Source organism: Aspergillus lucknowensis (genome assembly GCF_044049455.1).
Source record: "Aspergillus lucknowensis strain CBS 449.75 chromosome Unknown BJX67scaffold_31, whole genome shotgun sequence".
In the NCBI taxonomy this organism is placed as follows: domain Eukaryota; kingdom Fungi; phylum Ascomycota; class Eurotiomycetes; order Eurotiales; family Aspergillaceae; genus Aspergillus; species Aspergillus lucknowensis.
Window position 1 is genome coordinate 173249 of NW_027263575.1, and position 26588 is coordinate 199836.

A 26588-nucleotide genomic window follows, 5' to 3' on the forward strand; every position below is an offset into this window, starting at 1 on the left:
TCAAGTGCTTGGGACTCGAAATGCAGACGGGAGACGCATGTGCTCAATCGCTTAGAATAACGACACCCCCACTAACGCTGCCCCAACAATCCAAGCAGGCCACCAAACACACCAGATAATAACCTGCGTCCACATCCCCCAAACATCCCACCCAAACGCCGCCTCAGTAAGAACCGTCTCAATAGAAACACCGAAATACGCACAACCGGCAAGCAGAACAACGGGTGGGGATAGGATGTTCAAGAAGAATAAGCCTGCTATCGAAAGAGCGTATCGGAGTATGGGTGTCGTGTCGGCGGTGATGCGGTTTACGAAGGAGAGCGGTGCACAGAGGAGGCCGATCATGAACGAGAGGGAGAAATTGAGGGTCGCAAGGGCTGAGAGAAAGAGACCGAGAAGGAGAAGGGAGACAGATTTGATGAGGTGGATTTGTTGGATTGTCGTGCGGTATTGGGAGAGAACGCCGGCGAGCAGGAGAGGGAGGAGAGTGTTCACGACAACTGAGGCATAGGTTGCGGAGGTGTAGTTCTGGAAAAGGTTTAGTATTCCCGTTTATGAGAGAGTGGTGTGGGGTTAAGGGGAGTGAGCTGACAACTCACCGCATGGGAGGTGTTGTTGAAAATATGCAGTGGGATGAGGCCTGCTAGATGTAGGCCGATGACGAGCGTAAGGGGAAGCGCAAGTTGGCGCTCTATAACTTTGTTTGAGGGGTTCTGCGTAGTCGAGATGTTGCCGGCGTCTTTGGACGCGGTCTGTGACATTCCGTCTGGCTTTTCGCCTTGACCTGGTGCGGTATCACTGAAGGGGTTGGTAGAGTAACCAGTCCGTAGCCATAAGGCGATAGCCATGATAGTGAAGTTTCCGGCAATCAGCATCGCACTCGGGAGATAAGTGCCAATACTAACAAAGCGGTGGGTTTGCATGAGAAGATAGAAGAAGAAGCTTTGGTGCAGGTGCTCCAGGAGATTGTTCAAACTGCGAGTTAGGCCCTCCACGGTGCGACCTAGCGCCATTTCATCTTGCCATCCGATACCCTGAGTTTGGAGAGTGATGGCGTCGATATGATAGGGCATGAAGCTGCTATGGGCCCCGGTGGCGTACCCAAAGCCCTGCTTGACCATTCCCCTCAACATGGTTTGCAGCCGCTTTTCGTAACTGCCGTCGTGCTCCCACATCTCCTGCAACCGCGTCCCAATTCCCATCTGACCCCCAGCGATGGACACAGCCGTGTTGAAAAGGTCCAGGTTGGGTAGCTGGCCATTGACTCCATCGTAGACAATGTGTATGTTCTGGAAGCGGTGGTTTAAGGGATACTCAATAACTAGCCCCCCTTGTAAAGCGCCACTCTTCAGAGGTAGAGGCTGAACAGAGGCTCGCTGCATATCATGATATGCGTCGATCCATGCCTGAGTTCCGGATTTACTATCAGGAGGGAAAACGAATATGATATCCTTGGACCACAGAGACCAGCCTACGCCCCATCTGTCAGTGGAACGAAAGTGACAGGATGTGTGTTTAAGCAAACTCACGCTTGAAGTATCTTGCTAGAGTCAGGGCAAGGGTAACTCCATTGAGATTCAGTTCACCATCCACAGTTTCCCAGGCCGCAACAAGCACGATCGCCTCCGTAGCGTCTCCGCGTGGCGCCTGAATGATGGCGTAGATATTCTCTCCTTGGTGTGTAATGCCCGAAGATGTGTACTCGTAGTTTTGCGTTGCGACTTTCAGCCCAGTAGCTTTCAGAATCGACTGTATTTTATCCGATATGCTAGCCGCAATAGCATCACATCAGTACCAGTTTAGAGAAACGTTTCGTGAAATGTCGCGGGTTGGCGGGTCGGGTCTCAACATACACCGGCGTCCGTTCCTCACTCTTCGGCCTTTGTACTTCTTCACCACTGTCAGTACCCAACAGTCCCTCTAGCTCGCTCTTGTATCCGCGAAAAATGTGTTGTTCACTGCCGGAAAAGTACGCGTGGACCTGTCCAGGTAAAAGGGCGTTTTCTGAGATGTAGTTCTTTCGAGAGTACTCGTCGAGGGGCAGAAGGAAAAGCCAGACAACCCCGGCGATGATAAACAAGAGGGATAGGATATACGGTAATCGAACGAAGAGAAAGTGAGGGTTGTTCCGCAACTTGCGGATCGCCGCTGCCATTTGATCATCTGTTAGCAGTGTCCAATTTGCAGCTCTGGGCTGTCCTTCGCGGGAATGCGCGTTGCAAGCTGCAATTGAAGTGGGGGAGTGAGGGATACGGAAAAATGCGCCGCGTGACACAAGGGAACGTTTATCATACGACGGATAAAAACTCACATTTTAACGCGGCCATGAAATCTGCGACCTTCATGGACTCCAGTCCATGGGTGTGTGGGAGAAGTTGAAGTTCAAGGGGATCGGCTCTCCCTGTGGAGATTTCCGTGGGCCGCTAGACCAGCTCAAGCTACGCAGATAGATGCGGTCAGGCATAACCATCGTCAATGCTCATAATTCTCTAGCATTAAGCTCTCAGTAGCATTTACAGCTAATTATAATATGCGATTATATGGTTAGATATACACGAGAAGTAGGCTTGTTTAGGTAGGAGAGATCTCATGGCCCAAGGCGTTGCGAAGAACCCCCGAGGAAGCTCATGGGCGTTCCTCGTTCACCTGCTGGTGCACCAGCAGTTGGGAGCACTCCGTACCGGCCATATGTCTTCTGATCTACCGAAACATAGTGTGGTAGTCGCCCTAACAGATTCAACTTCCCTTCAATCCATCTCAAAATCTTTTCTGGAGGTACAAAAACCTTGAGATACCCGAGGCCGACTGGTGACTGAATCAGATACTGGTGTAGCGTAGAAGCGAAGAATTACTTACGTAGATACCCAATAAGGACGGAGCACAAGTGACCGAGGAAGCTGGTGTTGGCTACGAGGATCCAGACAAGCACGCAGGCAAACAGGGGCGATGTCCACGTTGGAATTTTGTATTTTCCAAGGCTAAAGTCAAGTCAGTGCAAGGATGCATTTCCATCGTCGGATTTACCTACATAAAGTATGGGTTGGACTTGAATGTCCTTATCGACTCGGAACCCAGAAGAAGAAACGCCCACACACTAGGATGGAGGTCAGAGAATGGATTGCGCTTGTCAAGTGCACGAGACTCACCTGGCGCCAACTACAGCGGTATTACTATGCAACACAAACTTCTCAATCAGAAGGTAGATGCCCGCTGGAAATGTAGAAAGAGCTAGAAGGCATATATTAGCACGTTTGGTTCACCCATTAACCAGGCGCTGCAAGCACTTACGGCCAGTAAACAAGGCAATGGCAGTCAATGTCCCATGCTCAGCTTCGAAGCGCTCAAGGAGGGGTGTCACGGCTAGCAAGTTGATAAAGGTATGAAAGAAGCCAGTGTGTATTAGCGGGTATGTATTGAGTCGATACACTAAAGCCTGTCAGCACTCTCTCCTCAATCGACAAAATTAGAAGGGCGAAGTAGCGTACTGCTACTGAGCCCCATCTCATCCGGAATCAACGACCCCCATTGTACAACGCTCCAAACCGTTTGCAACTCGAGCAACCAAAACACGATTATTACCAAAACTGCGAGTCGTGTAAACAACGGTAACCGAAGTAGATATGACCGGACCCTCGAAGGGTTGAATGGTAACGGGGGCAATGCAGCTGGAGAAGCCATAATGAGGGCGCGCTGCGTGGTGGGGGGGGATATAAGTACGCTATTTCGGATACGTCGATGTTGGCAGCCAATTAGAAATCGGAAAAAGCCGTGAATATCGTATATCTCTTTGGTCAGGTTTCCAGCAACTGGTGGCCAACAATAATTAGATTTGTTGGCAAAACTTCAGCCAAGCGACAGAGTCATCAGCTCAGAAACGAGGCGCAGCGCCAGCAACAGTTAATGGTCGAATCTTCAAATTAAAAAGATGTAAAATTCAGGAAGTAAGGGTAAAGGTCAAAGTGAGTGAAAGAAAGGTGAAGGCTCCTGAGTCGAGAGAGGCCGGAGCACAGTGAGTGCTCCTCCGCTCCAGCTGTTCGTGGTTCCTGACTGCTCACCTGGTGGAACCTTTTTGTCGAGGGCGCCGATCCCCCGGGTCACGTGTGTGACAGACCAGAACCGCCAAGAATTATCTGGGGTCTGCCTGAGGCTATGAAGCAAGAACTGTAAAATTACGCTCTATCTGGCTCAGAACAAGACCACACACGACTTACGCTTGAAGTTGCGCATAGTCTCCCTCAAAGTTTGACCACAATAGCGCAGGGAGAGTCAGAATTGGTGCATTTGTTGTCAATAATAGCTTGTAATTGTTCTTAGAGCGGGTCAACAATGAATGCGTTTCGCATATTGGACGTGTTTAATAATTTAAGCTCAGTCACCATCTTGATGGACCAAACACAGACAGGTCCTTTAATACTCTCACACTAATACTTGATTATCATCGACTGTTTGGTGAATTCTGAGTTCATTTTGAACCCACAGACGCCGCATGAGTATAAGATCGACATGCTTGAAAACAGGCCCTTCCTACACGCGATCCGTTCTTCCCAGTTACTCGTACGCTGACCCTCAGTCCCAACCTAACGATCGATGCGCCAGACCCCAAACTTCTTAGTGTCCACATCGCCATTGCACATATTGTGAAACTCAGCAAGGCGGGCGACTATATCGAGAGAGTCCTTCGTGACATGCAGGAGGTGGATGTTCGAGCAGATGGCTCAACAGAACAATAGCCATGCAAACCACAGTACCACATAGTAAGAAAGCCAACATAACTTCTTGTACTGCTCGTCTAATACCTGTAATGTCCAATCTAGATTACTCTCAATCCAATATGGGTTTCAAACAAGATAAAGTAACTATGACGTCATCTTCATACATATCTCTAGCCACATCCACGTTAAATCCAATAACTCTGTATCCAATAGGTTCACAGGTGCTGGTTGAACCAGTTCACAGCCTGGCAGAAAGCCTGCTCCTTGGCGAACTTCTGGTACTTGTCGTTCAGGTCAGCGCGGACGGCGTAACCGTGAGAGACGCCGCTGTACAAGTTGATCTGCCAGGGGTTGCCCGTCTTAATCAGGATCTCCTCGGACTTGTGACGGAGGGGCGTTGTGAAGATGCTGTCGGTTTCTTGGAGTTGGAAATTGATCAGTGTGGTTCTTGAATGTCGGTTGGACTAGTCGGGCTTACCAGCGGCGCTGATAGATAGGGGACCCTCGATGGCGGCAAGCTCCTCGTCTGTGACGAAAGAGGGGTGGGCGGTATAACCGGCATCGGCCTTACCGGGTTTCAGGAAGCGGCAGACATACTGATTGCGGTTATAAGATGCTCAATAGGACCGAGTGGTACCGTGACAGACTCACCTTGCCACCGAAGCAGTATCCGACGGCACCGATGCGCTTGATACCCAAGTCCTGTCTCAGGTATTTGATGCTAGCCTCCACAACGGGGTCAACAACCGCAGAGCTGTGGTTAGGGAGCCAGGAGGGGAGATCCGCTTTCCCAGACTCGAGGTCACTAAGCTTGAGGGCGTCGCCACGGAAAAGATCAGGGAGTATAGTCAGGTACCCATTTCCGGCGAATTCGTCAGCAAGGAGCTGGGCGTTGACGTAGATACCGAGGATGTCGCTCAGGATGATAACGGCCTTCTCTGGGCTCGAGTTGCCCTTGGGGTACGAGATGTAGATCTCGGCTGAAATGTGAAAAAAGGGTCAGTTAGCACATTTTTGGGCAGCCCGGTGGAGGGCAGACAGACTTCCGTTGACGTTCTTCGTCTCGCCGACAGGGGTGCCTTCATGCTTGAAGCCAGAGGCGCAGCAAGCCCCGGGAGGGTTGGAGGCCATTTTGCACGATCAAGTAAGAGGAAATTGTAGAAGAGAGAAGTGTGATGTTGGGGGAACGTAGGCGTGAAGATATTTGAGAGGGAAACCGAGTGCCAATGAGGAGGAGCATTTTTATATGCCGCTGCTACGGCGGGAGGTCTCCTCCGCGCTTGCCCCTCGCTCCGACGAAAAGTGGTTGCACTTCCCATGTGCTCTTGATTTCAAACGAAGTAACAGTCGCTGCTTTCTCGACCGCTTGCGATACTCGCAAGATCTTCTGCACCTGTCCTTTGTCCTCTGACAGCTGGGAAATGTCTCCGACAAGCGAAAGCAACAGGGAAAAGTCCCCGCAGCCAAAGCGAAGAAAGTGGGGCGACCACCGCAATTTATTCCTTCAGCAGTATTCCTGCTTTGAAATTACCCCGGGGCCAACCATCGGGCTCCCTGTTATAAGTTTAACTGAGATGCCAGAGGCTGGCGTTAACAAACCACCAAAATAGGGCCCCCCAGCCAGGTCAGGACGGGTCGGGTCTCGCTCCAATGTTGGCAGCAAGGGAATGCCAATTTTGATACAGAACCTGAGATATTGACGCAAAGCAACGAATAAGGCCCTTATGATTGGCTTATAGTTTTTGGCATAAATTCGGCGCAGCTCTGAACCCAACCAGTCTGAACAATCAAATGAATTCCCCGCATCTTGCTGATCCTGGCATTGCGGGTACCCGGCCTCCTTGGAGGCAATTCGCCCTAAGCGGGTAGGCTTATCGATCAAGGAGTCTTCTAAAGCGCGGGTTGGACATGGGACACGGCCTGGACGAGACTGTAAGCAGCTTAATAGACGACCGAACCCTAATACTTTGACCACGATGTCTAGTCAGTCGCTGCCCTGAGAAACTTAGACAGGTCGGGAGGATCGAAGGCGGGCGATTCGCTCGACCGACCGCGATGCAAACTTCTTGATCATATAAGCTGCGCAGTGTCCTTCAACCTGCCTCTATCAGTTGCGAGGTGACTTCACGCTCTAATGGCTAGGACGGAATGGATGTATATCTGGAAAGCGCATCAATGCCTGCGCTATAAAGGGCAACCTAACGTCTGGTTTCTGAATATACAGCCGGCAGTAGGTGTCGGAAAGCGAGGTTAATCAACCACGTAACTCTTGGTAACCTTGCAAGGGCATGGGGAATTGAAGTTTGGTAGAAGGAAAGCAGAAGGCGTCAATTTGAACATGACGAGGAATTTAGGTTTTGTCACACCTAGGGTGGATACACGCCAATCGAAGAATAAAACACCCTGGGTACGAATTATGCAGATGGGCAAAGGGAAATGACTGGTTGGTGGGATGCGCTTGTTGGACAAGATTTACTCTGGGTCGAGAGGACAATTTTAGAGATTGAAGGTTAAATCAAGGTCCCCTGCTCCAGATTTGGTGTAGATTTACTGTGTTACGAGCAGAATGATAATCCACGACAGAAGCCGGTATTGAAGAATGGATCAAGAGAGCAGTGCCCATGAAGTCAAAGTCCTCTGTAAATGGTTCACCCCAGTGTGCACAATTAGGCATGTCTCTGCCATTCAAGACTCCGAAAATCCGATGGACTGGACCAGCGACCCATCCTTCAAGCTCGGACTTCCATAAAGAATGATTGCGGGACCACCCGCAAAACATAAACCACAAATTTCGGCACACTTTCTAATTCGACGTCGGGGTTCACTTCCTTTGCGCTCTGGTGGCATCGGAGATTACTTTCGCGAGACGAAGGATCTGGTGAGGTTCCTGGGGTTTTCGGATAGGAATGTGCCGGATTTCCGGGCGTTGAATTGGGTTTCCCAGTCAAGCAGGTCGGAAAGCCCCTTCGCTGTCGGAACAGGCACATTCGAATTGATACCCTGGCGAGAAAAGTCTCCGACATACCCGTGGACGGCCCCAAGCCCTCCCTCTCGAAGACGAGGGGTAAAAAGGATTGGTCGGATAGGTCGGTGACGAGTCCCACCAGGTGTTCAAATGACCTGGACCGGATCCAGGTCAAAACTCGCAAGGTTGGCGAGGAGCACTTTGAAGCGGATTATAAATCAGGGATTCCAATTAGATACGCCGTTGCCAATCAGCACGGGAGGTTAAGAAATGGCAGTCCGGTGCTGTTGGCAGGTTGCGGCGTCAGCGGGCAGTGAAGTCTGCTGAAAGTGTGTTCCGTGTGTTCTGTGTAGAGAATCATGAATAGCACAGGACCCGGGTGAAGGCCACGATGGTTGCTTTTTCTGGCACAATCTCGAAGCCAACATTATTGTGCTTATGCACAGTATACTTCGGAGTCGACGACGAACTTGTCAAGGCCCGAGTCGACCATGGAGAACTTTCCCGCGGACACCCGATGAGTCATGCCACGGGGCGGGATTGGTTTGAAAGCAAGCGAAACCTATCGAAGGATGGAGGATAATGATGAATCATTCTTGTTCTGAGAGAGGTGTCTGAGGGACGGTCGTCTTCCGGGTGCGTGCGGATAAGAAGACACGGAAGAGCGCGGATGCTGGTGGATTCGAGATCCAGCCGTGCCAAAGGCAGGATCGGCGGTTGGGTTGTCAGATGAGGGAAAAACAGGCACAGGGCTGGGAAGGGAGCTGCGAATCCTGGTCTTGGGTGGTGAGCGGGGTTGTCCAGCGAGGATCGACGCTTGGAGTGAGCTCCCTGCGACTGTCCGCGGGCTAACGACTGGGCGAATCTGGAAGCGATGGATGACAAGGGAGGTGTGCTGAGATAAGCCTTCTGGTCCGCACGTTTTCCCAGAACTCAACAAGGACAATTCGGCAGCAGCTTGAGCAGGTCGAGGCTGTCAGCGTAAGCGCACGAGATTGGGGCTCGGGGATAATGATTCCTGGGCCAACAAGGGCTCAGTTTCGAGAAAGCTGATCAGCCCATGACATCCAGGTGAATTTTGATGCCTGTGTGCTCAACAAGTTGGCTCTGTCCTCCGGCAAGTCCACGGCCGTTCCCACAACAGCCCTCCAAAATACGCATACTCAAAGGTTGCGAAAAGACAGCGCTCATTTCCAGCAAACGACTCTTCATTCCATCTTCTCCAGAGTCCTCTGAGGAGATCTCTACTCAGATGCTTCTCAGGACTCTGGCTTGCGAACCAAAAGATGGCCGCCAAGCTTGGGTCGGGGTCGGGGCCCGGAGCTAAACCGTGGACACCGCTAGTCACCTTTATCCTCGAACTGGTCAATGAAGAGCCCAGCAAGACTGGGATCCCTGATCGCAATACAAAGCAAGAACCAGGGAGGGAAGAATAAGCTATCATTTCGAAGGCAACAGCACTCAAGCTCCTGATATCCTCGACATGTTCGACGGATCTCGCAGGAGGAGAGGCTTGGAGGATGAGGCCATTATTCAATTCGACCGTCAGGCCTGGAGGATTCCGGACGTTCAATATTTCCCGAGGCCTGCGAGTGTCCGATTTTCGTCCGAGTGGAATCAAGTTAATAATCGAAAGTTATGAGCGAAATTAATGCCGTTTAACATGTCCTTGAATCGATCTCCGAGGCCCAAGCCGTGGTCCCCAAATTCACAGAAGGCGCTGTCGTATGATGCTCTGTAATGACATCATTCGTCACATACCACCAGTGCTGCGATTCGTGGTCGGACTCGTGCTCATAGTGGAAGTCCTTCATCAAGACGAAGCTCTCGACAAGAGCATGGAAAAGTCTCTGCCTGGCGTCAAAGGAAGAAGAATGACAGGCCTTGAAGTTGATCTGATGAAGCTCAAATCAAAACAATCACAAAGAGAGAACCTTTTTTTTTTTTTTCCCTTTTCCTTTTTCTTTTTTTCTTTCTTAATTTTTTTTAAATAAAAAAGGTCAAGGCTTGTGCTAGCGCTGTCAATCTCCACTTTCGGCACACGGAGTGCTCTGGACTGGCGCCTGCTTGTCAGAGTTCCTCTTCTTTCCACGGCCTGATGTGCATCCATGACTAAATGCAATGTGCAGTGCTTGGGAGAGCCTATCCCCGCCTGTCTCTGAAGTACAGGACTTCGCCAACGGAAAATGAATAAAAGGCTGGTCCAAACCCTGGCTGCTCCCGCCGCTTTCCCCCTTCCCTTTGCTTCTCTTCCAAGCCGGCCCCCCTTTGATCCCCCCATTCCAGGTGTTGTAAAGTCCAAGTCGTCGCCCTCCAGCCCTATCGCGCGACTCTCCGAGTAGTGACGAAGGAAGCTGCATTTTCCCTCACACCGAGCCGTTCCAAGGCCCGGACACCGTACATCCAGCCCAGCTTCCACTGTTCGAGGTTAGACTCGACCGTTTGGGAGCTCTATAATATACCAGCACGGTTTCCATTCTCGCCATTCCGCGCCATTTTATAGATAAATACCACACTTATGTGGCAGCACGCGTCTCGCGCCGCGCTGGCGGCTCTCCTTCTAGCCTCGCTTGCGAGCGCTCTCGCCCACGGCGATGATCACGAAATGGATATGAGTATGGACATGGACATGGACATGGGCTCCTCGCACTCGAACCACACACAAACAGAGGCAAACGACAATTCGCCGATGAGTTACTTCGCGTACGGAAAGCACACCGGTTGGATTGTCGCACACATTGCGCTCATGGTCATCGCATGGTGTTTTGTGCTACCGGCAGGTACGGCCTCCTGTTTTACGCTCTTTCCGACCTTTCTGCAGCGCGCGCAGAGTATACTGACAGGGCCCAGCCGTTATGTTGAGCGTCGCACGGTCTCGCTTGGCGCTTCTGTCCCAATTTGTCTTCCTCGTCCTGAATGCGGTTGGGTTGTTGGTCGGGATTGTCTACAACAGCCAGACCCCCGATCTTTATGAGAACAACGCCCACCACAAGATTGGATGGATAGCAACTTGGGTGATTGCTGCCCAGGTCATCATGGCCTTGATCTTTGCATATGCCGGGAGGGGCGAGAAGCAAAGTGCCTACGAACGTGCACAATTCCTTCCTGTCTCCACCGACGAGATGGCCGACACTCCCACCTATCCAACTGGCGTCCGCCATGAGTATCGCTGGTCAAGGGACAGCGGCCAGGGCACTGAGAGGAACTCAGCATCCCTTCACAGCCGTCCGAGCTCTCCATCTTGCACCTCTCCGCCGGATGAATACGATGGCTTCGAAAAGCCAGAGGAAGAAGGTCCCGTACTTTCCGAGTCCCGGGGTTTCATGCGCAGCACTATCCTCGACCGTTTTCTTGCTAGCCGTGTCCCGCGCTTGGTCTCCGGCCGTGCCCTCCGTATTATGGGCTTCGTTTACAATGTGATTGATCGATTAATTCTGCAACTCGGCTTTATTGCTATCACAACTGGCGCAGTGACGTATGGTGGTATCTTTGTAAGCATAGATTTTCGCTGGCTACTTCTCCAGAGCTCTTGCTGATGAATCTGCAGAGAGACCGAGAAATATTCAACGGCCTCGCACACTTCATCAAAGGCGGCATTTTCTTCTGGTACGGATTGCTGACCCTGGGACGAGTGATGGGTTGTTGGGCGGATCTCGGTTGGGCTTGGAACGTCAAGCCCCCGCAAGAAGTCGTTGGCTGGAAGGCCAGAATCGCTACAGGGGAATTCACCGAATCCGCTGTGATCTTCGCCTACGGTATCAGCAACGTCTTTCTTGAACATCTCAGCGCCTGGGGTAATGCCTGGACCGCCACTGATTTCGAGCACGTGTCGATTGCTTTCATGTTCCTGGGCGGAGGCTTGTGCGGCATGCTCTTCGAGTCAAAGCGTGTCAAGAGCTGGTTGAACAGCACGCTCCTGTGTGCACCCTCTCCTCACCATGAGGGTCATGGACCATCTTGCCCCACCTGGGACACGCCTGATACCCAGAATGTGTCGCTCAATCCGATGCCTGCGGTTGTGATCCTCCTCTTGGGCATGATGATGGGATCTCACCACCAGAGTAGCATGGTATCCTCCATGGTCCACAAGCAGTGGGGTAACATGCTGGTCGGCTTTGCGCTCGCCCGCGGTATGACCTACGTCCTGATGTACCTGAAACCCCCAACCTCATACTTGCCCTCTCGCCCACCGACCGAAATCGTCGCCTCGTTCTGCCTCATTTCTGGAGGCCTCATCTTCATGTTAAGTGTGAGTGGTCCCCGTACCTTAGTAAATAGGTCTATGCTGACGAAAACCAGTCCCGCAACGTCATTGAGGCGATCGAATACTACGAGCTCGACGCAATGTTCACCTTCACCGTCGCCATGGGCTTGACGGCCTTGATCATGGCGTTCGAAATTGTCGTGATTGCTATTAAGGCTTGGGCCGTTAAGCGCGAGGCTCGTCCACAACTCGCACCCTACCGATTCCCGGCCTAAATACTTTAAGCTCGACTCATGATAATTCGTCTTCAAGACACTTTGGCGCACCCTTGCTACAACGAGCCAGGCTGCAGGAAGTGCAAGCTAGGCGGAGATGGTGTCATTGACATCAAGAAAAAGGTACTCCGAGAAACCGGAAACATATTGCATAGTTTTGGAAAGAGTATTATACCCCTTATACCGTTGATTTCTTGAGCCCTGGTTCCAACTAGTTAGACATGGTTTGTGACATGCCTTACTATTTTCCATGGCATTTTTTTATATCTTCTTTACGAACGTGACGCTCCCTATTTCAATAATTAACGCCCTGATGGATGCAAATGGAAACAATGCTCATAATGTAGCTGACAAACTATACAAATACATTCACTATATAAGCAAACCCCCACAGCAAGGGAAACACCCCCTACTCCGCTAATTCCCCCAACCTCGTCCAGAACGGCAGCTTCGAAGCCGGCAGCCTCGCCCCCTGGTTCACTTCGGATATTACCTGGACACTGTCTCCTCTGTATCCCAAAAAACCTCCCCCTCCCTCACAATCTCCTTACCCCCAACAACGTGCGCCCTAAACTCAACAGGAACCATAATGTGAATTCGAACAAGGTGTCCTGCTCTCGACATCCACTCCAGCCCGAGCAGGCATTGAAATAGACCCTAACCTTATCACTTTTATACGCCGCTGCATTTTGCGGCGTCCAACACACTACCCTCGCTGCATTTGCATTTGTGCCACGCACAATCGAATCACCGTCAGCAGGGTTAATTACCTATGTGAATTGTTAGAGTGGCGTTTGGCCCGTGGGCATCCAATATCCAGAGTGATATTCGGGCCCTGATTCTCGCACAATGAGGGGGATAGCTTGTGCGCTGGGCCCTACCACGCGGCCCTAGTGCAGCGCGCCTTGCCCCTATGCGTCTTGGGCGCCGAAGTTGGTGAAATTTATGGAGTGGAGGACGGATATTGACTCTGGGAGATGCGAGACTGGGTGGGTGTTCTCAAAGGCATAGTGGGTTGGGTGTTCGCCGGAGGCGTTGATGCGTTGTGTACCTGCGCCCAAGGAACGGGAGGAGGCAGGTGAGAGTGATACATTTTGTGCGGATTAGTTGTAGTGGAGAATGAAACTATTAGCTGCTTAAATGGGAGTGATGCCGACTCTGTTGGGGCGGGGAGATGTGGTTACGATTTAACCTTGTCTACGGCTACCAATGGAATTGAGATCTGCGACGGCGCAGACTGGTATCAGGTGAGGGACGAAGTTCCGTTCTGGATTGTTTTGTACATAAGGAAGAAGTTGGATGCCCTGATCTAAGCCTCGGGATGCTCTATGTAACTTGACGCAGGGCCCTGGCGTCCCTCATGAGTCGCGAATGGAATGGACCTAAGCGATAGATACCTCAATTATTAGAGAACAGTCGTCTGTGAGTTGTTATCTGCGTAATATGTACATTGCTTCCTAAGACTTCCTCGAAGTATATGGAATGCGCTAGACCCCAACAAGAATCTCCTCGGTGAAGATCACGTGCCAGGACATCTCCCAAGCGGGACTCGCTCCATCCAAGCGAGATGGTCCGAGCGCCTCGAAGCCCGCTGAGTCAGCAACCCACAGAAGCCCACAACGGGGATTTTGCCCGACCCGAACCTTCTGAATTGCTCCGTTTCGTTCCCCTTCAACGCCAGCGACGTCGACGACAGCAAAAAACCCGCGCCCACCTCCGTCAACACCTCCTTTAGGTTTTCTCCTCGCCTCAGATTCAAGATGACTCACGAGTCCGTGTGGTACAGCCGTCCTCGCAAGTATGTTACCCGGGTGAATCCAGCGACACAAGAGAGAGAGAGAAGGTGATGGTGATGGATGAGATTGCTAACGATGGTTTTCCGTGATGGATAGGTACGGCAAGGGTTCTCGTCAATGGTGTGTTTAGCTTTTCCCTCCCTCGACGAGAAGATCGAATCTGGAAGGATGCTGGAATATACAAATGAATCGAACTGGATGGTATTAACGAGACGCTTCTCCAATAGCCGTGTCTGCTCCCACCGCGCCGGTCTGATCCGGAAGTACGGGGTATGGAATTGGCCCTTCCCTTTAGATTTGGAATCTGCGAATGCGATTTGTATGGGGAATAATAACTGATTGGGCCCTTTTGTTTTAGATGGACATCTGCCGTCAGTGCTTCCGTGAGAAGTCCACCGATATTGGTTTCTACAAGGTGGGTTCTCCTCTGCTACTGGTTGTGTTGGGTGATGCATGGAGGAACGACATGGATATTCGACTTCATACTTGGAATTGGCAAGGGGATGATTTGGCCAAGTTCACCGTTAATCCGTTCTCCAATGACAGTACCGATAAATCACTCCCCAATCTACTTCCGCCATGGCGATTCCGTTCCGCTCCGTTTTCCGCACGCGTTATCGGTACTAGGCTATCTACCCAAGTATGAACGAAACGAACCCCATTCCGATCACGTTCCTGATGTGCTTGGATTACTTCCGATTCCGACGGGACGAGATGGGAAATATGACGGGGTGTATTTGGAGCACGGGTGACGAGAATAGAGATGGACACGGAATACAAAAAATAGAAAAGGGTTTCGAATAGGCGCGGACGTTGCGTCGTTGGTGTTGACAATTGACATTTCGTTATGGGTGTTATGTTGAGCCTCGATTAATTTCAATGTTGAAATGAGGATTATCTGTTCAATTCCCACTTCTCATTTCCCTACTTCCTTACGGTGGCCCAAGCTACCCCTTTTGCGGAATGTCAAGACCACTGTGGCTCTGACTCGCCGCGTTGAGAACGACGCCGGAGAAATTTTGCAGCTCCGAGGACTCTGGGCTCGCCGCAGTCGGAGCCGCATCTCCTCGTCGTTAGGTGCTTCGGGTGATCGATCAGCTTCTAGAACCTTTTTCGGGCGTCCTCAAGGACAGTGCGTAGTCGTATCCCACTCGGGTTATGGGGGCGAATTAGTGTAAGCTCTAGACCCTATGCCCTAGTACTCGAAGTCACTTTTGAACATACAGTTAGTCATTGAGGGTAATTCGGGAAAGCCCTTGGTGGGAACAATATTGGTTTTTATGGAAACTGCCAGCTCTAAAATATGGATCCAATAACAACCTGCCAAACTTCTAACTTCGCAAAAGGTTGAACAGTGGTAGTCGCCAAGGCCCCTTGTCATGGCATATTTCGCGATCAATCAAACACCTAGAAAACTATGGTATGGTATGCAACCAAATCAAGATAATCAAACATCCAACTCCAAATGACTAAACGCCGACTCGCTAAAAACAGCATGAAAAAGCCACTTTATGATCAACAGATAGCAACAGCATCGAGGTAATCAACAATCTACTTCGCCACGTAAAGGGAAACTGCTATGGAGAGGCAGTCGATAAACACCGAAGGTTGTAGAACAACAGGTAGGCGTCGACGCCGAGGACTTCCGCTTCGGTGACGGGGGTGACCTGGTCGTCGTTGAAAAGCATCCACTGGTGATGTTAGTATGGAGGTTGCATTTAAGTCACAAGGGGCGGGGACGAACCTCCTCGCCCTGACGGCAGTAAACGTAGTAATGGCCCGCCTCGAGTTTCCCTTTGTGTACCACAGCAGAAGATAGGTCATATATGTAACGGGATTTGTCGACGGAGGTGTTTGGATTTGTCGTGTAGGGGAGCATATTGATTGATAGAGGGAAGTCAATGCGGCCTTCGACTTTTTCGGAGATAGAGAATGTGTGCTCAAACCGCTGCGGATGAGGTCAGGGATACTCACGCAGTGACATAGGGTTGATGATTGTATACCTTCAGTTGCATACACAGGATTGCAGGGAGTTTCTTAATCCGAAGTTGCTTCGTTGCCTTTTGCGGCGTCCCACCACACCCGCTGCAGTTATATACTCCCGCCATAAGCTTTTCCGGGGAGGTAAAACTTTCTAGACATCCGCTCAGTGTTGGTGTTGCGTAAAGGCCTGTGCCGCCGCCCATAGCTCGCTTCTTTGCTTGAACCTGCACATCTAGACTTAAATCAACGATCGGATCTTCAGTCTTTGTTACATTGCCGCATTTATCGCAAGTCACGCTACTTCGGAGTTTGCCATAAAAGGTTCTGTGGAAGAAACAACGGCAGCCCTTTTCGTGGGTTTCTCGGTTTCCCTCGGCCGTGGCGTGTAACTTGTCAACGAGGAACTGGTAATATTCGTGTGCGTCTTGTTGCTGATAACCGGCTAAGGTCTATAATAGAAGTCAGTCACATGTTGGAACCCAGGACCGCTTCACTTACCGGACTTGCGCGCCATGACGCTAGAAGGAGGTTCAACGCAGCGAAGCCCTCCGGCTTGTCGATGCTGTTGAAGTCCGCAAATGCTTCTGCAACAGCACATCCAATACAGTCTGTGGCGGTACAATCATGCGGTTGGTGACCATTCCCCAGGAAGTAAGTACTAAGAATGGGATCGTGTAGTAGCGTTTGCAAGATGACGTTCAGATAGCAAGTCTGGCCAAGATTGAATAAGCCTCGGACACCTTGCTTTGCACAAGGGCGTTTATTTGCGTTGCTCTTAACATAGAGTTCGTCGGCCGAGCTATCGCTGAAACGTCGTCTCTTCGCGACTGCACGGCATTAGCTCTCAAGTCGATAATTTCGATAATTTTGGAGTCTCATGCGGACCTTCCAACGAACTTTCAGGAGTCGAAGACCTAGATCGTTCCAGGCCATGGTCATACACAAGGTCCCCGCAACCCTGACAAAACAGTGCGCGGCTGCGGGATTCCATGTCTGAAGAGAGATTAGCGCCTCCGTCCTCTACTGGATGGCGGGCAAAGGTCACCCACAAAATTGATGGCCAGTTTTCTCTGAGTGAGCTTTCCGATCGCCGTTCATAAAAGGTTCCGAACAGGTCACACAGGTATATCTCGGTTTCAGAAAGCCGGAGGGCCCGGTTTTGCTGGGGGAATCACCACGTCCGAGAGAATTATGCGTTTTAATGAACGAAGCCTTGAACTGGCTGCTGGCGGGTCCATCGTGCTGGAGTTGCGAGGCAAGATGTTCTTCATAGTATGTTAGTTTCCGGGAGCCTGTTAAGACATCTATAGTGTTCATACCACAGCCAAACTCGGCCTCCGAAAGGAGCGAAACTGATGCCACGGTAGCCATTGTAACAGCAGAGAACAACGGAGGATGCTGTCAACCAATTGAGATGAGGCTTCAGAAATGCGTATGTATACAAGTGATCTGGAAAGGTGGCAGGAAAAAGGACGCCGCCCGGAATTCTAGAGTCGGAGGTGAAGGTAGGTCGATTGTTCCTCGGCGGATGAAAAAAGAAGCCATGGATTGAGCCACCATTTCACGATGCTGCAAGATTCAGAGCCCCATTGTATTGTATGAGTCCAGCTCTCATCAATCAATAATGCGGTCAATTTTTATTTTGCCAGGAAAGGAGGAGGAAGTGCAGGTGTATTGTCGGCTGGGGTGGTAGTGTTGTCTGCATCAATCGGTTCTCCTTCGTCGGATAGGAGCCGAACACTGTCAAAACGAGGCCATTAGAGTGAATCCTCATTCGCGAAAACTGCATACTTACCAAAGACGGCGTGGTATTTTGCTGCAATTGTCGCACCTCGAAGTTCTGGCTCGAAGAGGGTGTCAGGGATCTTTCCTGGGGTTCCGCAGTGGCTCGCTCCGAACGATAAGGACTCGGGCCTGCATTTGATCCGAAAATGGCAAAGAACCTTTGCCTTTCCTCCTCCTCGAGACATAACGACGGAAACAGAACTGCGAGTCTTGCCACATTTATGAAGGCTACAATGCACAACACCGCGCGAATCTCCATGAGACTTACTACACGAGCTTCTTCTCAATGATATCTGGTTTCTTGTAGACTGCTCTTGCGCTGACCTGTAACCCCAATAGCACCCCCCCGTACCGCCAGCATATATACCCAATTCTCTGTGCGCGTTCATAGCCCGTCTGGTGCTTGGAGCACTGTTATATTCATAACATCTAGCAATACGCAGAAATTATTGTTCATTACGGTATGCAAGGAATACGATCTAGTTGGGCGCTGTAATGCAGGTATCCGAGGCAATGATTTTAACATTCAAGCTGGCTGGTTATTGTCATTCAGACTCCGCCAATCAGTCTCCAATTTGAGGCCTAGGATGGTAGGGGCTCGCACCTCCGACTGACGGACACGCCCAAACGTTGAGGTGTACATGGCCATTGAATTCCACTTTGTATGGCAATGTTTGCGAGGGTGCATACAAGACAGGGAGTTCGTTTTACCCTCGGCGTGGAATGGAACTTGGCACTGACCGTTTCGTCTCTGGGAGTTGTTGATGTAAGGGCCTAATTACGCAGCAATAGCCAGCCTGCACGCTCCAATGATGCGTCCAACGACGGCCACGGCGAGGGAAGTAGGTCCAGGGCCTGTTGAGAACCGGATGGTCTCATTGGAGTGTATCGCGCAACAACTAGTTGGGAGCAGTTCGCGGACGTCTGGTTATGCACGGCTGAATGTTTGAGTATGGTCGAATTCAACGTATGTTTTCGCGAAATCATCGCATCCCTTTCCCTCGAGGCAATGCACTGGGACGGCCTCGACTAGATCCCCTAGTTGCATAACGGCCGACTGTAGATCCGCGCGTGCTGGATCCTCTACTGCCTCCACGAGCACGTCCAGACTTGGGGGTAGCTTTTGAGGAGACGGTGCTTGGGGGGTTTTCGACGAAAGTAGTATCCGTAGTCCTGCGGATCGGAGCAGTATTAGAAGCATGCAATCTCCCTTAGAGACCCAAAGTGACCCACATGAATGTCATGTCAGCTTCGTTGGACTTCGCCAGGTCGGGTTCGACTCCTAAAATCTTGTTAGGCAAACGCATCCAGAACGCGTCGCGTATCGTACCTTTCTGTGTCTCCGCCTCTTTTGCTCTTCGAAACGACTCCGCGATTGGGGCCTATGCTCTCAGTCAGAACGAGCGGAGAATCAAGGTGATTACCGGCGGCAAACATTACCTCTGGGAAGTCGACGCAGAATGCGTTCATGTTCAAGCCATAGAGAAAGCCGGCAAAACTCTCGCTGAAACGCGTCAAACTCTCATGCATTAGTTGCAGATGCATGAAGTTGGCCTCGAGATCAGCCATGGAATCGGCGAGCTCGGCAAACTGCGGTTCGAGGGCATTGATGGCGGGTTGATTGTAGCCCGCACTTCCGATATTGCGGCCATATCCATGGGCTTCGCGGACAGAAGATCGAGAGCTCGGCCTCAGAGGGGTGGTGGGCCTTGAAGAGGGGCGTGGACGCGACGACGAACGGGGCCTTTCCATAACGCTTGTTCTCAAGGGTGTGTGGGTGCTTCGATCAGGATCCCGAGGCTGTTTTAAAAACAGAAGACGATGCGAGTGTGAGGCTGTCCGCGGCGTTCGGAACGCATACGCGATTTAGAAGGTGGGGAACAACAAGAAATAAATAAGCCACAGGAGCAGCGAAGACTCTGATTAATCTTCGAGGGGCCTCGTTTCAAACGAGCAAAGATGGCCCAGTTTCCCCAAGAGTTCTTGGAGAAGCAGGCTTGTTGACATCGGGACACTCTCCGCTTCACGGGCACTCAGCAAGCGAACTCCCGACGGCAGCGAAGTTGAATGCGGAGTCCGTGAAAGATCCTCCCCCACGCAAGAGACGGAGACAGTGCTCGCGTGTCCAATTCAATGGAGGATTGAATGGAATCTCTGTAACCGCTCCAAATTAATAACTGTGGTTCTGATTGCGCAAGCCAACGAATAGAACAAAATCATGGGTGGCAAATTGACTGCACACGGACTTGGTTAGGTCGTCGCCCCAGCCGCTTTGCTCTTTGCTCCTCCCTGAAGTCGTTTGCTTCCCCCGCATCCTCACACCAGGTCGATTCGGAAAGAAAGTCTTTTCAGGGGCGTGTGTGGCTTTGATATCACCAGTCCCTTTCACACGTCGGCGCATTTCCCATCAATCCCATCCCCTTTCTCTGTCATTCGCTCCCCAAGGGCACATGCATGCCCTTCCCTTCTTGCATCGCCGTCTTTGTTCTCCCTCGGCCAATTCGATTCAGTCTGCTTCTTCTCTGCTAGGGCAACCCTCTCGACGTGCACAGATCTTGACCCCGTCATCCCGCCTCCCTTTCAGCTCATTTTTTGCGCCCTCATCCCCCCCGAAACGGACATTCTCCACTCCCCCGTTATCTTCATTCCAGGAACCGAGGAAGGCTTCCACTTTCTGGGCGATCACATTCACCATCCTTTTCGTTTGCGGAGGAGTTTGGATAAAGGATAAATACCGTCCACTTGGAAGCAACTTCCCTCAAATAACCACCGCCTCCGCCGGCCCTAACCTCCAAGAACAAGACGTCTTTCTACTCAAGAACATGTCTACCGAAGCTACCCCTGGCACCGTGGGAAACCTCACCCCAGAACAAGAGGTCAAGCTCCAAGAGTTTTGGGTCCTCATGTTCAAGGTGTGTGGTGTCTCATTGGGAGAGATTGAAGAGACCGAAGAACGCCCTGCAACGCCCTTGCAAGAGAAGAAGCCAGCCCCGAAGCGGCGATTCGGTTTCTGGGGAGGAGGTGCGCCGGAGAAAGATGAGTCCACGACTGTCAACGGCGCAGCGAACGGAGTTGCCTCACTCACTATCACCGATGGAGACGACAAGTTCGGCACATCAAAAGAGTTTCAGAAGGCTCTCGTTGAAATGAAACCCGAGGAGATCCGGACCTCATTTTGGAACATGGTCAAACAAGACAATCCCGACAGCCTGCTCTTACGTTTCCTGCGTGCTCGCAAGTGGGACGTGAAGAAAGCCCTCATGATGTTGATTGCAACAATCCGTTGGAGATTGCTTGAAGCAAAAGTGGATGATGATATTATGGTACACGGTGAGCATCTTGCTCTGGAGCAGATCGAGAATGGCACTCCGGCAGAGAAGAAGAAGGCGGAGGACATGATGAAGCAATTCCACATGGGCAAGAGTTTCCTCCACGGTGTCGACAAGTCCGGTCGTCCGATCTGTTATGTTCGAGTCCGCTTGCATCGCGCGAGTGACCAGAGCACCGAAGCTTTGGACCGGTTTACCATATTTACCATAGAATCAGCCCGGCTGATGTTGCAGCCTCCGGTTGAAACAGCTGTAAGTTTGTGTCTACACTACCCAGCGCAGCCTGATCTGACAGGACTTTAGTGTATCATTTTCGACATGACCGACTTTACGCTTGCAAACATGGTATTTACTCCTACCAAGACTACTCTCTCCTTGTAAACTAACCATATCGAAGGACTATCATCCTGTGAAGTTCATGATCAAGTGTTTTGAGGCCAACTACCCAGAGTCTCTCGGAGTGGTGCTCATTCACAAAGCTCCTTGGATTTTCTCAAGTTCGTGTGCTCCCCTTTACCTATCCCTCACAATGCTAATATATGCTCTAGGCATTTGGAATATTATCAAGGGATGGCTTGATCCCGTCGTCGCCGCCAAGATCCAGTTCACAAAGAATCTTCAAGACTTGGAGGAATTTATCCCTCGGGATCGTATCATCAAAGAACTTGAAGGTGATGAGGACTGGGAGTACAAATACGTCGAGGTCAAGCCTGGTGAGAACACCTCGATTAAGGATACCAGCAAACGGGATACTCTAGTCGCACAGCGACAGACCCTTGCTAAGGAGCTCCAAACTTCCACCATAGACTGGATCGCTGCTTCTAGGAAGAAGGAATCAGACCAAGTCAAGGGAGCTGCCGATAAGAGAAAGGATCTCATCGAGCGCTTGCGCGTTCAGTACTGGGAGATGGATCCCTATGTCCGTTGCACCACTCTCTACGACAGACTCGGCGTTGTCCAGGGCGGCGGCAGGGTTAACTTCTACCCGCTCGCAGTTGAGTCGACCGATGAGAATGAGAAGCCCAAGGAGAACGGGGCTGCCAGCACTAACGGTGTGTTTGAGGTAAAAGCATAGATGACAGTCGAGGCGCCTGTTGTTTTGATTTCTCTGGAGTGTCATTATTAGATATACGATATGTCTGTTTTGATCATGTATGTTGTCACTTTTGTCTGTATATACCACCTGTACTCATACTTGTTACCATTGGACTTGTAACCTGGGCATTGTTAGTACTCTTTCTGTGTACAGGTAGACACAAGGCTTCTACAGTATTGTTGGGACTATTTCAACGCATTCGGATATTGTTGAGATAAAATAATACCGCCATAAGCCCCTGTTCCAAGACCGAACTACGTTGGAATGCAGCGCCCCAGTTTACATCTTAGCCTTAATTTCCTCGTACAAAACCTTAAGCTTATCCATGTCCGTGGCCTGTTGAGGCCAGCCAATGCCAAGGCCTTCCGTCTCGTTGGGTTTGGGGATCTAGAGATACGGAAGTGAGTATCCAGCTGAAGGAGCATGCGCTGCTAAACCAACCATGTGGAAATGAACCTATAGGGAAAGAATGTTAGAGTTATGACAATCAAGGCAGTGGAGAGAGACCTTATGTGCAGCTTACATGATCGACGACTTGGTGAGCAATACGGCCGTTGTTCTGGAGAACGTTGAAATCGCCTGCGTTGGTTGCTTGAGCGATCTTCTTAGCAACGGGCTGTTCGCATAGTTAGTTTGCTTCTTGAACTCGATAGAGCCACGGTGTATCTATCTCGTGTGGGGGGTGTATATATGTATAGCATCCGATGCAGGGAGAGGGGAAGGGTATCTGGGTTGGGGAGATTAGTCTCCAAGGTACTCGGGGATTGGCCCATTGATATAAAAAATTGGGGTTAAGGCTGCGTCTTGGTCTTCTTCACTCGCTTCCTCCTTGCTGAGCCACGTACCAGAATCTCCGTGAGATGATCGTCCGGAATATCGGTGAGCTTTGCGCCGTGGAATTTTGGAATCACTAGCTACAGCAGTTGAAATCTGGTCAGCGCACCCTTCGGACACGAAATATTGCACAAATCTTAAAAAAATTAGTAAGTTCGAGGAGGACGTGATCATTCCATGCAATGCTGCCCCTCCGGTGTTCTGCCTCCCCGTATGAGGGTTGGCTCCAAATGAGAGACGCCCGAATCTCTTGCGGCCGAAGAGAAGAGAAGAGTACGACTCACAGCGTGTCCACGGCTAAGAGGCTGGATGTCAAGGAAGGCAAAGACTTTGTCGCTCTCGAAGAGCTTGAAGGAAGGGATATCGCCTGTTTAGTGTTAGCGACCTCGAAAGATGTTGAGGATGTTTCGAGATTTGGAGAAGCTTTGGGGGAGCTATCGAAGTCAGGTGTGATTGAGAAAGCGCCCTACCCTTGACGATCTTGCAGAAGACACAGGAGGCCATCGTGAGTGAGCCGATTGATTCTGTCGATTCAATGCAAGCAGAGGTCAAGGTGAGCTGAAGTCATAGCAATTGAATCGATGCGGGGTTGCCGGCGAAGTCGGAACGGAACCCGAGACAAGCCACCAACACCTCACTTCTTCCCGCCTCTCTCCCTTCTCCTCCACTACTGGGCAGGTCCACCCCAAACTCCAGTTGGGGCTTTGATCTCCTTTGAGGCCATCTGCCGCCGACACCTCCTTATCAGGGTGGCTTCGGTTGCGATAGGCGATTTTTGATTTGATCACCGTGCCGACTCCCATGTTTAACCCCACTTCGGATATGATGCGAGGAAAAGAAATTGGAGTCGATTCATCCATGTCTTATCGTTCGCTCTGTTGACGTTCTCGTGTCTGGCCCTCTATATCAGCTGTGATATCCCGCCAATGGCTCCCAGAATGGCCGCCTTTCTGCATTTGTTTCGGTCTGCCCGATCATCATCCATACAAATACGTCGAGCCTTCAGTGTCTCTAGGAAGCGAACTATGTTGTCAACGGAGCTTACCGAAGCCCAGGTGTCAGCCCTTAGAGCAAATAAGGACCGCCTTGCACAGGACCTTCATCACACATGTCAATGGGGTTACGGAATCCGATGGGGAGAGTAAGTCAAGACCATGACTTTCCTATGGTTCCCTCGGCATGGACTGGAAGATCAACCAGGGCCAAGAAGGAGACTAATAGCTGCGTCAGTGGTCATACAGACACGGGAATGCAGCGCTTGGCGCTTTCACAGGAGGATAAACAAGTGAGGGATTGGTTCATCGCAACAACGAAGGCTCTCGGATGCAGGGTCATCGTGGACGCGATGGGTAATATCTTCGCTGTTCGGCCTGGACGCAGGGCCAATGTGCCTGCTACGTTTATCGGAAGTCATCTAGATACTCAACCCACTGGTGGCCGATATGACGGAATCCTGGGTGTTCTCTCCGGCATTGAGACTCTTAAGACTCTGAATGATATGGGCTTAGAGACTGAGGGTGGCGTTGGTGTTGTCAACTGGACAAAGTAAGAGTTATTGGGCATCTTCCCAAGGGACAGAGCTAATACAAATACAGCGAAGAGGGTGCTAGATTCCCCATAAGTATGGTTTCGTCGGGAGTGTGGGCGGAATGTATTCCTCTCGAGAAGGCACATGCATTGAAGGAAGTCCCAACGGTCGCTTCGCTTCCCTCCGCAGCGTCTGCCCCCGAGTCTATGAAGTCAGCATTGAAGAAGATCGATTACCTCGGAAGTGTGCCATGCTCTTACAAGGAGACTCCCATAGCAGCTCACTTTGAGCTCCATATTGAACAAGGTCCTCACCTTATTACCGCCGGCCAGCAGGTTGGGGTTGTAACGGCTGTCCAAGCATATCGATGGTTCCGCCTCAACATCTTCGGCAGAGACACCCATACGGGAACTACGGCATTTGAACACCGCGCAGATGCACTGTACGCTTTCTCACGCATGATGGTACAGGCCCGAGAGGTCGCTGCCTCCCACGGTTGCCTAGCAAGTGTCGGCATCATAGAAGCCAAACCGGGAAGCGTGAATACGGTTCCCGGTACTGTAAGCTTCTCTCTGGATATCCGCGGGCCAAAAACAGAGCTCGTTGAAGTTGTTGAGGCCGAGCTGCGGCAGGACTTCGATGCAATCGCCGCGGAAGAAGGGAAGGGCATCGGCAAGCCTTGTCGGGTAGAGTGGACTCTAGACTTTGACTCACCTGCCGTTGACTTCCATCCCGATTGCATTGAGTGCGTACAGCAATCGGCGGAAGCCGTTGCGACGGATGCCGGAATTGCGGACCCGAAATCCCTTGTACGAACGATAATGAGTGGGGCAGGGCACGACAGCGTCTTTACCTCCAAGAGAGTCCCGACGGGCATGATTTTTGTCCCCTGCAAGGACGGCCTAAGCCATCATCCCGAAGAGTTCTGTTCTGCAGATGACTGCGCTCGGGGTGCCTCTGTCATTATGCAGGCAGTCATTCGGTATGACCGCAAAAGGTTTTCAGCATAGCAGTTGCAATTTATCAACCGTGGCCACGTCGAATTGACATAAGGTCTTAAGGTACTTATGCGCTTGCTTACTTCATACTACATACGCAAATGTAGGGTAAATCTTATTCGCTATCCCCACCAAATCCAGAGCCGCCAGAGAGATAGCGATAGCCTGATGGTACGGCAGATTGCTACAGCCACATTCTTGTAGATCAGACAAAGGTTGAAAGAGCACAGACAGAGCCGGCGTCTCGCCCCTCAGAAAGGGGATTACGCCGCTTCTTAGTCTTCTGGACCCCGCTTCCTGTCGTCCCCGGGTGGAGGAATGAAAGGGCTGGGGTTAGACCACAGGTACTACAGTAAAACACCCAGGGACCAATTTCTGTATCGTGAACATGATATTACCCTAGCTAGGAAATACATGAACTTTTTTTTGAGAATCAGGCGTGCATAGATGCAATAATTTCTGACCTCCAATTTTCGGAAGCCTACTCAAACTACACTAGCAACACCTGTAAGATCCCTCAGAAGACCTGGCAACATTTTTCTAAGAAGGGGGGGCGCCACGGCCACGGCCGAATCCGCCACGGAAGCTGGGAGCGAACTCGCCGGGGGCACCACCCTCCTTGCCTTCCTCGCGGCGGCGGTAGCCACCCTCACGGGGAGGACGGGGACGACGCTCGCGCTCCTCACCACCCAGCATGCCGCGGGGGGGAGCGTGGGAACGCTGCTGCTTGATGTGGGTGGCAGGGACAACCTCAGCGGGGAGGTGGAGCCATTCTCGGAGGTAGTCAAGGCCCTAAGGGTGGCATATCGTCAGTCTCAACTTGGAATGTAGAATTGATGTGTCAATCGCCGTGCTTTGCAAATAAAGGCCATACCTCGGGGGTGAGGGTGTAGTAGTAGTACTGCCAGGAGAACTGGGTCTTGACGTAACCGCGCGAGTTGAGCGACTGCAAGGCCTTGATCACGTAGAGGTTTTTGGTGTCAATCTCGCCATGCTTGGGAAGGTTGAAGTCCTTCTTGGCCACGAGTACACCCTCTGCTCAGTAATATCTCTGTCAGCCAACTTAACTTTTCTATTTCTGTC

General features: G+C 51.1%; 10 protein-coding genes across 10 annotated transcripts; 4 read left to right on the forward strand and 6 right to left on the reverse strand.

The window, feature by feature from the left end:
- Positions 1–51: 51 nt before the first annotated feature.
- Positions 52–3678, reverse strand: BJX67DRAFT_373160 (GPI-anchor transamidase subunit GAA1; the record flags this gene model as incomplete). Its single annotated transcript, XM_071031357.1, has 10 exons — positions 52–528; positions 600–1471; positions 1530–1768; positions 1854–2163; positions 2614–2805; positions 2857–2978; positions 3029–3094; positions 3147–3228; positions 3289–3426; positions 3486–3678. 10 exons carry the CDS (start codon positions 3676–3678, stop codon positions 52–54), a joined length of 2691 nt encoding a protein of 896 aa, XP_070884507.1.
- A 1249-nt stretch (positions 3679–4927) lies between these two features.
- Positions 4928–5843, reverse strand: BJX67DRAFT_382757 (dienelactone hydrolase family protein; the record flags this gene model as incomplete). The annotated part of the gene is made up of 4 exons (XM_071033298.1): positions 4928–5130; positions 5191–5308; positions 5364–5692; positions 5756–5843. 4 exons carry the CDS (start codon positions 5841–5843, stop codon positions 4928–4930), a joined length of 738 nt encoding a protein of 245 aa, XP_070884508.1.
- Positions 5844–9306: 3463 nt separating this feature from the next.
- Positions 9307–10077, reverse strand: BJX67DRAFT_177471 (uncharacterized protein). Its single transcript, XM_071025150.1, has one exon. The coding sequence runs from the start codon at positions 9956–9958 to the stop codon at positions 9491–9493; it is 468 nt and encodes a 155-aa protein (XP_070884509.1). The 5' UTR covers positions 9959–10077; the 3' UTR covers positions 9307–9490.
- Positions 9613–12578, forward strand: BJX67DRAFT_358251 (Ytp1 family protein). Its single transcript, XM_071029558.1, has 4 exons — positions 9613–10457; positions 10528–11168; positions 11225–11926; positions 11977–12578. Exons 1-4 carry the CDS (start codon positions 10196–10198, stop codon positions 12154–12156), a joined length of 1785 nt encoding a protein of 594 aa, XP_070884510.1. The 5' UTR covers positions 9613–10195; the 3' UTR covers positions 12157–12578.
- A 1323-nt stretch (positions 12579–13901) lies between these two features.
- BJX67DRAFT_177627 (40S ribosomal protein uS14) lies at positions 13902–14644 on the forward strand. Its single transcript, XM_071025151.1, has 4 exons — positions 13902–13954; positions 14049–14222; positions 14311–14367; positions 14499–14644. Exons 2-4 carry the CDS (start codon positions 14070–14072, stop codon positions 14505–14507), a joined length of 219 nt encoding a protein of 72 aa, XP_070884511.1. The 5' UTR covers positions 13902–13954; positions 14049–14069; the 3' UTR covers positions 14508–14644.
- Positions 14645–15431: 787 nt separating this feature from the next.
- On the reverse strand, positions 15432–17499 carry BJX67DRAFT_177717 (putative ubiquitin C-terminal hydrolase Ubp8). Its single transcript, XM_071025152.1, has 7 exons — positions 17255–17499; positions 16985–17200; positions 16821–16928; positions 16434–16762; positions 15956–16384; positions 15697–15900; positions 15432–15643 (listed from the first exon to the last, which is right to left on the reverse strand). The coding sequence occupies exons 1-7, from the start codon at positions 17304–17306 to the stop codon at positions 15530–15532; spliced, it is 1452 nt and encodes a 483-aa protein (XP_070884512.1). The 5' UTR covers positions 17307–17499; the 3' UTR covers positions 15432–15529.
- A 1432-nt stretch (positions 17500–18931) lies between these two features.
- Positions 18932–19472, reverse strand: BJX67DRAFT_382760 (DASH complex subunit DAM1; the record flags this gene model as incomplete). Its single annotated transcript, XM_071033299.1, has 3 exons — positions 18932–19002; positions 19051–19102; positions 19161–19472. The coding sequence occupies 3 exons, from the start codon at positions 19470–19472 to the stop codon at positions 18932–18934; spliced, it is 435 nt and encodes a 144-aa protein (XP_070884513.1).
- A 510-nt stretch (positions 19473–19982) lies between these two features.
- BJX67DRAFT_178488 (CRAL-TRIO domain-containing protein) lies at positions 19983–22262 on the forward strand. The gene is made up of 3 exons (XM_071025155.1): positions 19983–21301; positions 21353–21394; positions 21447–22262. The coding sequence occupies exons 1-3, from the start codon at positions 20171–20173 to the stop codon at positions 22122–22124; spliced, it is 1851 nt and encodes a 616-aa protein (XP_070884514.1). The 5' UTR covers positions 19983–20170; the 3' UTR covers positions 22125–22262.
- Positions 22263–22424: 162 nt separating this feature from the next.
- On the reverse strand, positions 22425–23483 carry BJX67DRAFT_382762 (HIT family protein; the record flags this gene model as incomplete). The annotated part of the gene is made up of 6 exons (XM_071033300.1): positions 22425–22532; positions 22587–22601; positions 22669–22761; positions 22991–23059; positions 23264–23346; positions 23450–23483. The coding sequence occupies 6 exons, from the start codon at positions 23481–23483 to the stop codon at positions 22425–22427; spliced, it is 402 nt and encodes a 133-aa protein (XP_070884515.1).
- A 197-nt stretch (positions 23484–23680) lies between these two features.
- On the forward strand, positions 23681–25781 carry BJX67DRAFT_178440 (M20 family metallo-hydrolase). Its single transcript, XM_071025154.1, has 3 exons — positions 23681–24120; positions 24210–24524; positions 24575–25781. The coding sequence occupies exons 1-3, from the start codon at positions 23906–23908 to the stop codon at positions 25515–25517; spliced, it is 1473 nt and encodes a 490-aa protein (XP_070884516.1). The 5' UTR covers positions 23681–23905; the 3' UTR covers positions 25518–25781.
- The last annotated feature ends 807 nt before the right edge of the window (positions 25782–26588 follow it).

What these genes read in the sequence shown, in the direction of transcription:
- BJX67DRAFT_178488 (XM_071025155.1), top strand. Translation starts at nt 20,171, where the DNA reads ATGCATGCCCTTCCCTTCTTGCATCGCCGTCTTTGTTCTCCCTCGGCC. An exon ending in AGCCTCCGGTTGAAACAGCT is followed by an intron (nt 21,302 to 21,352) that starts GTAAGTTTGTGT and finishes ACAGGACTTTAG; the next exon opens with TGTATCATTTTCGACATGAC. An exon ending in ACTTTACGCTTGCAAACATG is followed by an intron (nt 21,395 to 21,446) that starts GTATTTACTCCT and finishes ACCATATCGAAG; the next exon opens with GACTATCATCCTGTGAAGTT.
- BJX67DRAFT_177471 (XM_071025150.1), bottom strand. Translation starts at nt 9,958, where the DNA reads ATGGGGGGATCAAAGGGGGGCCGGCTTGGAAGAGAAGCAAAGGGAAGG.
- BJX67DRAFT_177717 (XM_071025152.1), bottom strand. Translation starts at nt 17,306, where the DNA reads ATGGCTACCGTGGCATCAGTTTCGCTCCTTTCGGAGGCCGAGTTTGGC. An exon ending in CGTCATGGCGCGCAAGTCCG is followed by an intron (nt 16,385 to 16,433) that starts GTAAGTGAAGCG and finishes CTTCTATTATAG; the next exon opens with ACCTTAGCCGGTTATCAGCA. An exon ending in TCCTGTGTATGCAACTGAAG is followed by an intron (nt 15,901 to 15,955) that starts GTATACAATCAT and finishes CCTCATCCGCAG; the next exon opens with CGGTTTGAGCACACATTCTC.
- BJX67DRAFT_177627 (XM_071025151.1), top strand. Translation starts at nt 14,070, where the DNA reads ATGGTGTGTTTAGCTTTTCCCTCCCTCGACGAGAAGATCGAATCTGGA. An exon ending in GTCTGATCCGGAAGTACGGG is followed by an intron (nt 14,223 to 14,310) that starts GTATGGAATTGG and finishes CTTTTGTTTTAG; the next exon opens with ATGGACATCTGCCGTCAGTG.
- BJX67DRAFT_358251 (XM_071029558.1), top strand. Translation starts at nt 10,196, where the DNA reads ATGTGGCAGCACGCGTCTCGCGCCGCGCTGGCGGCTCTCCTTCTAGCC. An exon ending in TGACGTATGGTGGTATCTTT is followed by an intron (nt 11,169 to 11,224) that starts GTAAGCATAGAT and finishes ATGAATCTGCAG; the next exon opens with AGAGACCGAGAAATATTCAA. An exon ending in GCCTCATCTTCATGTTAAGT is followed by an intron (nt 11,927 to 11,976) that starts GTGAGTGGTCCC and finishes GACGAAAACCAG; the next exon opens with TCCCGCAACGTCATTGAGGC.
- BJX67DRAFT_178440 (XM_071025154.1), top strand. Translation starts at nt 23,906, where the DNA reads ATGGCTCCCAGAATGGCCGCCTTTCTGCATTTGTTTCGGTCTGCCCGA. An exon ending in TACGGAATCCGATGGGGAGA is followed by an intron (nt 24,121 to 24,209) that starts GTAAGTCAAGAC and finishes TAGCTGCGTCAG; the next exon opens with TGGTCATACAGACACGGGAA. An exon ending in GGTGTTGTCAACTGGACAAA is followed by an intron (nt 24,525 to 24,574) that starts GTAAGAGTTATT and finishes ATACAAATACAG; the next exon opens with CGAAGAGGGTGCTAGATTCC.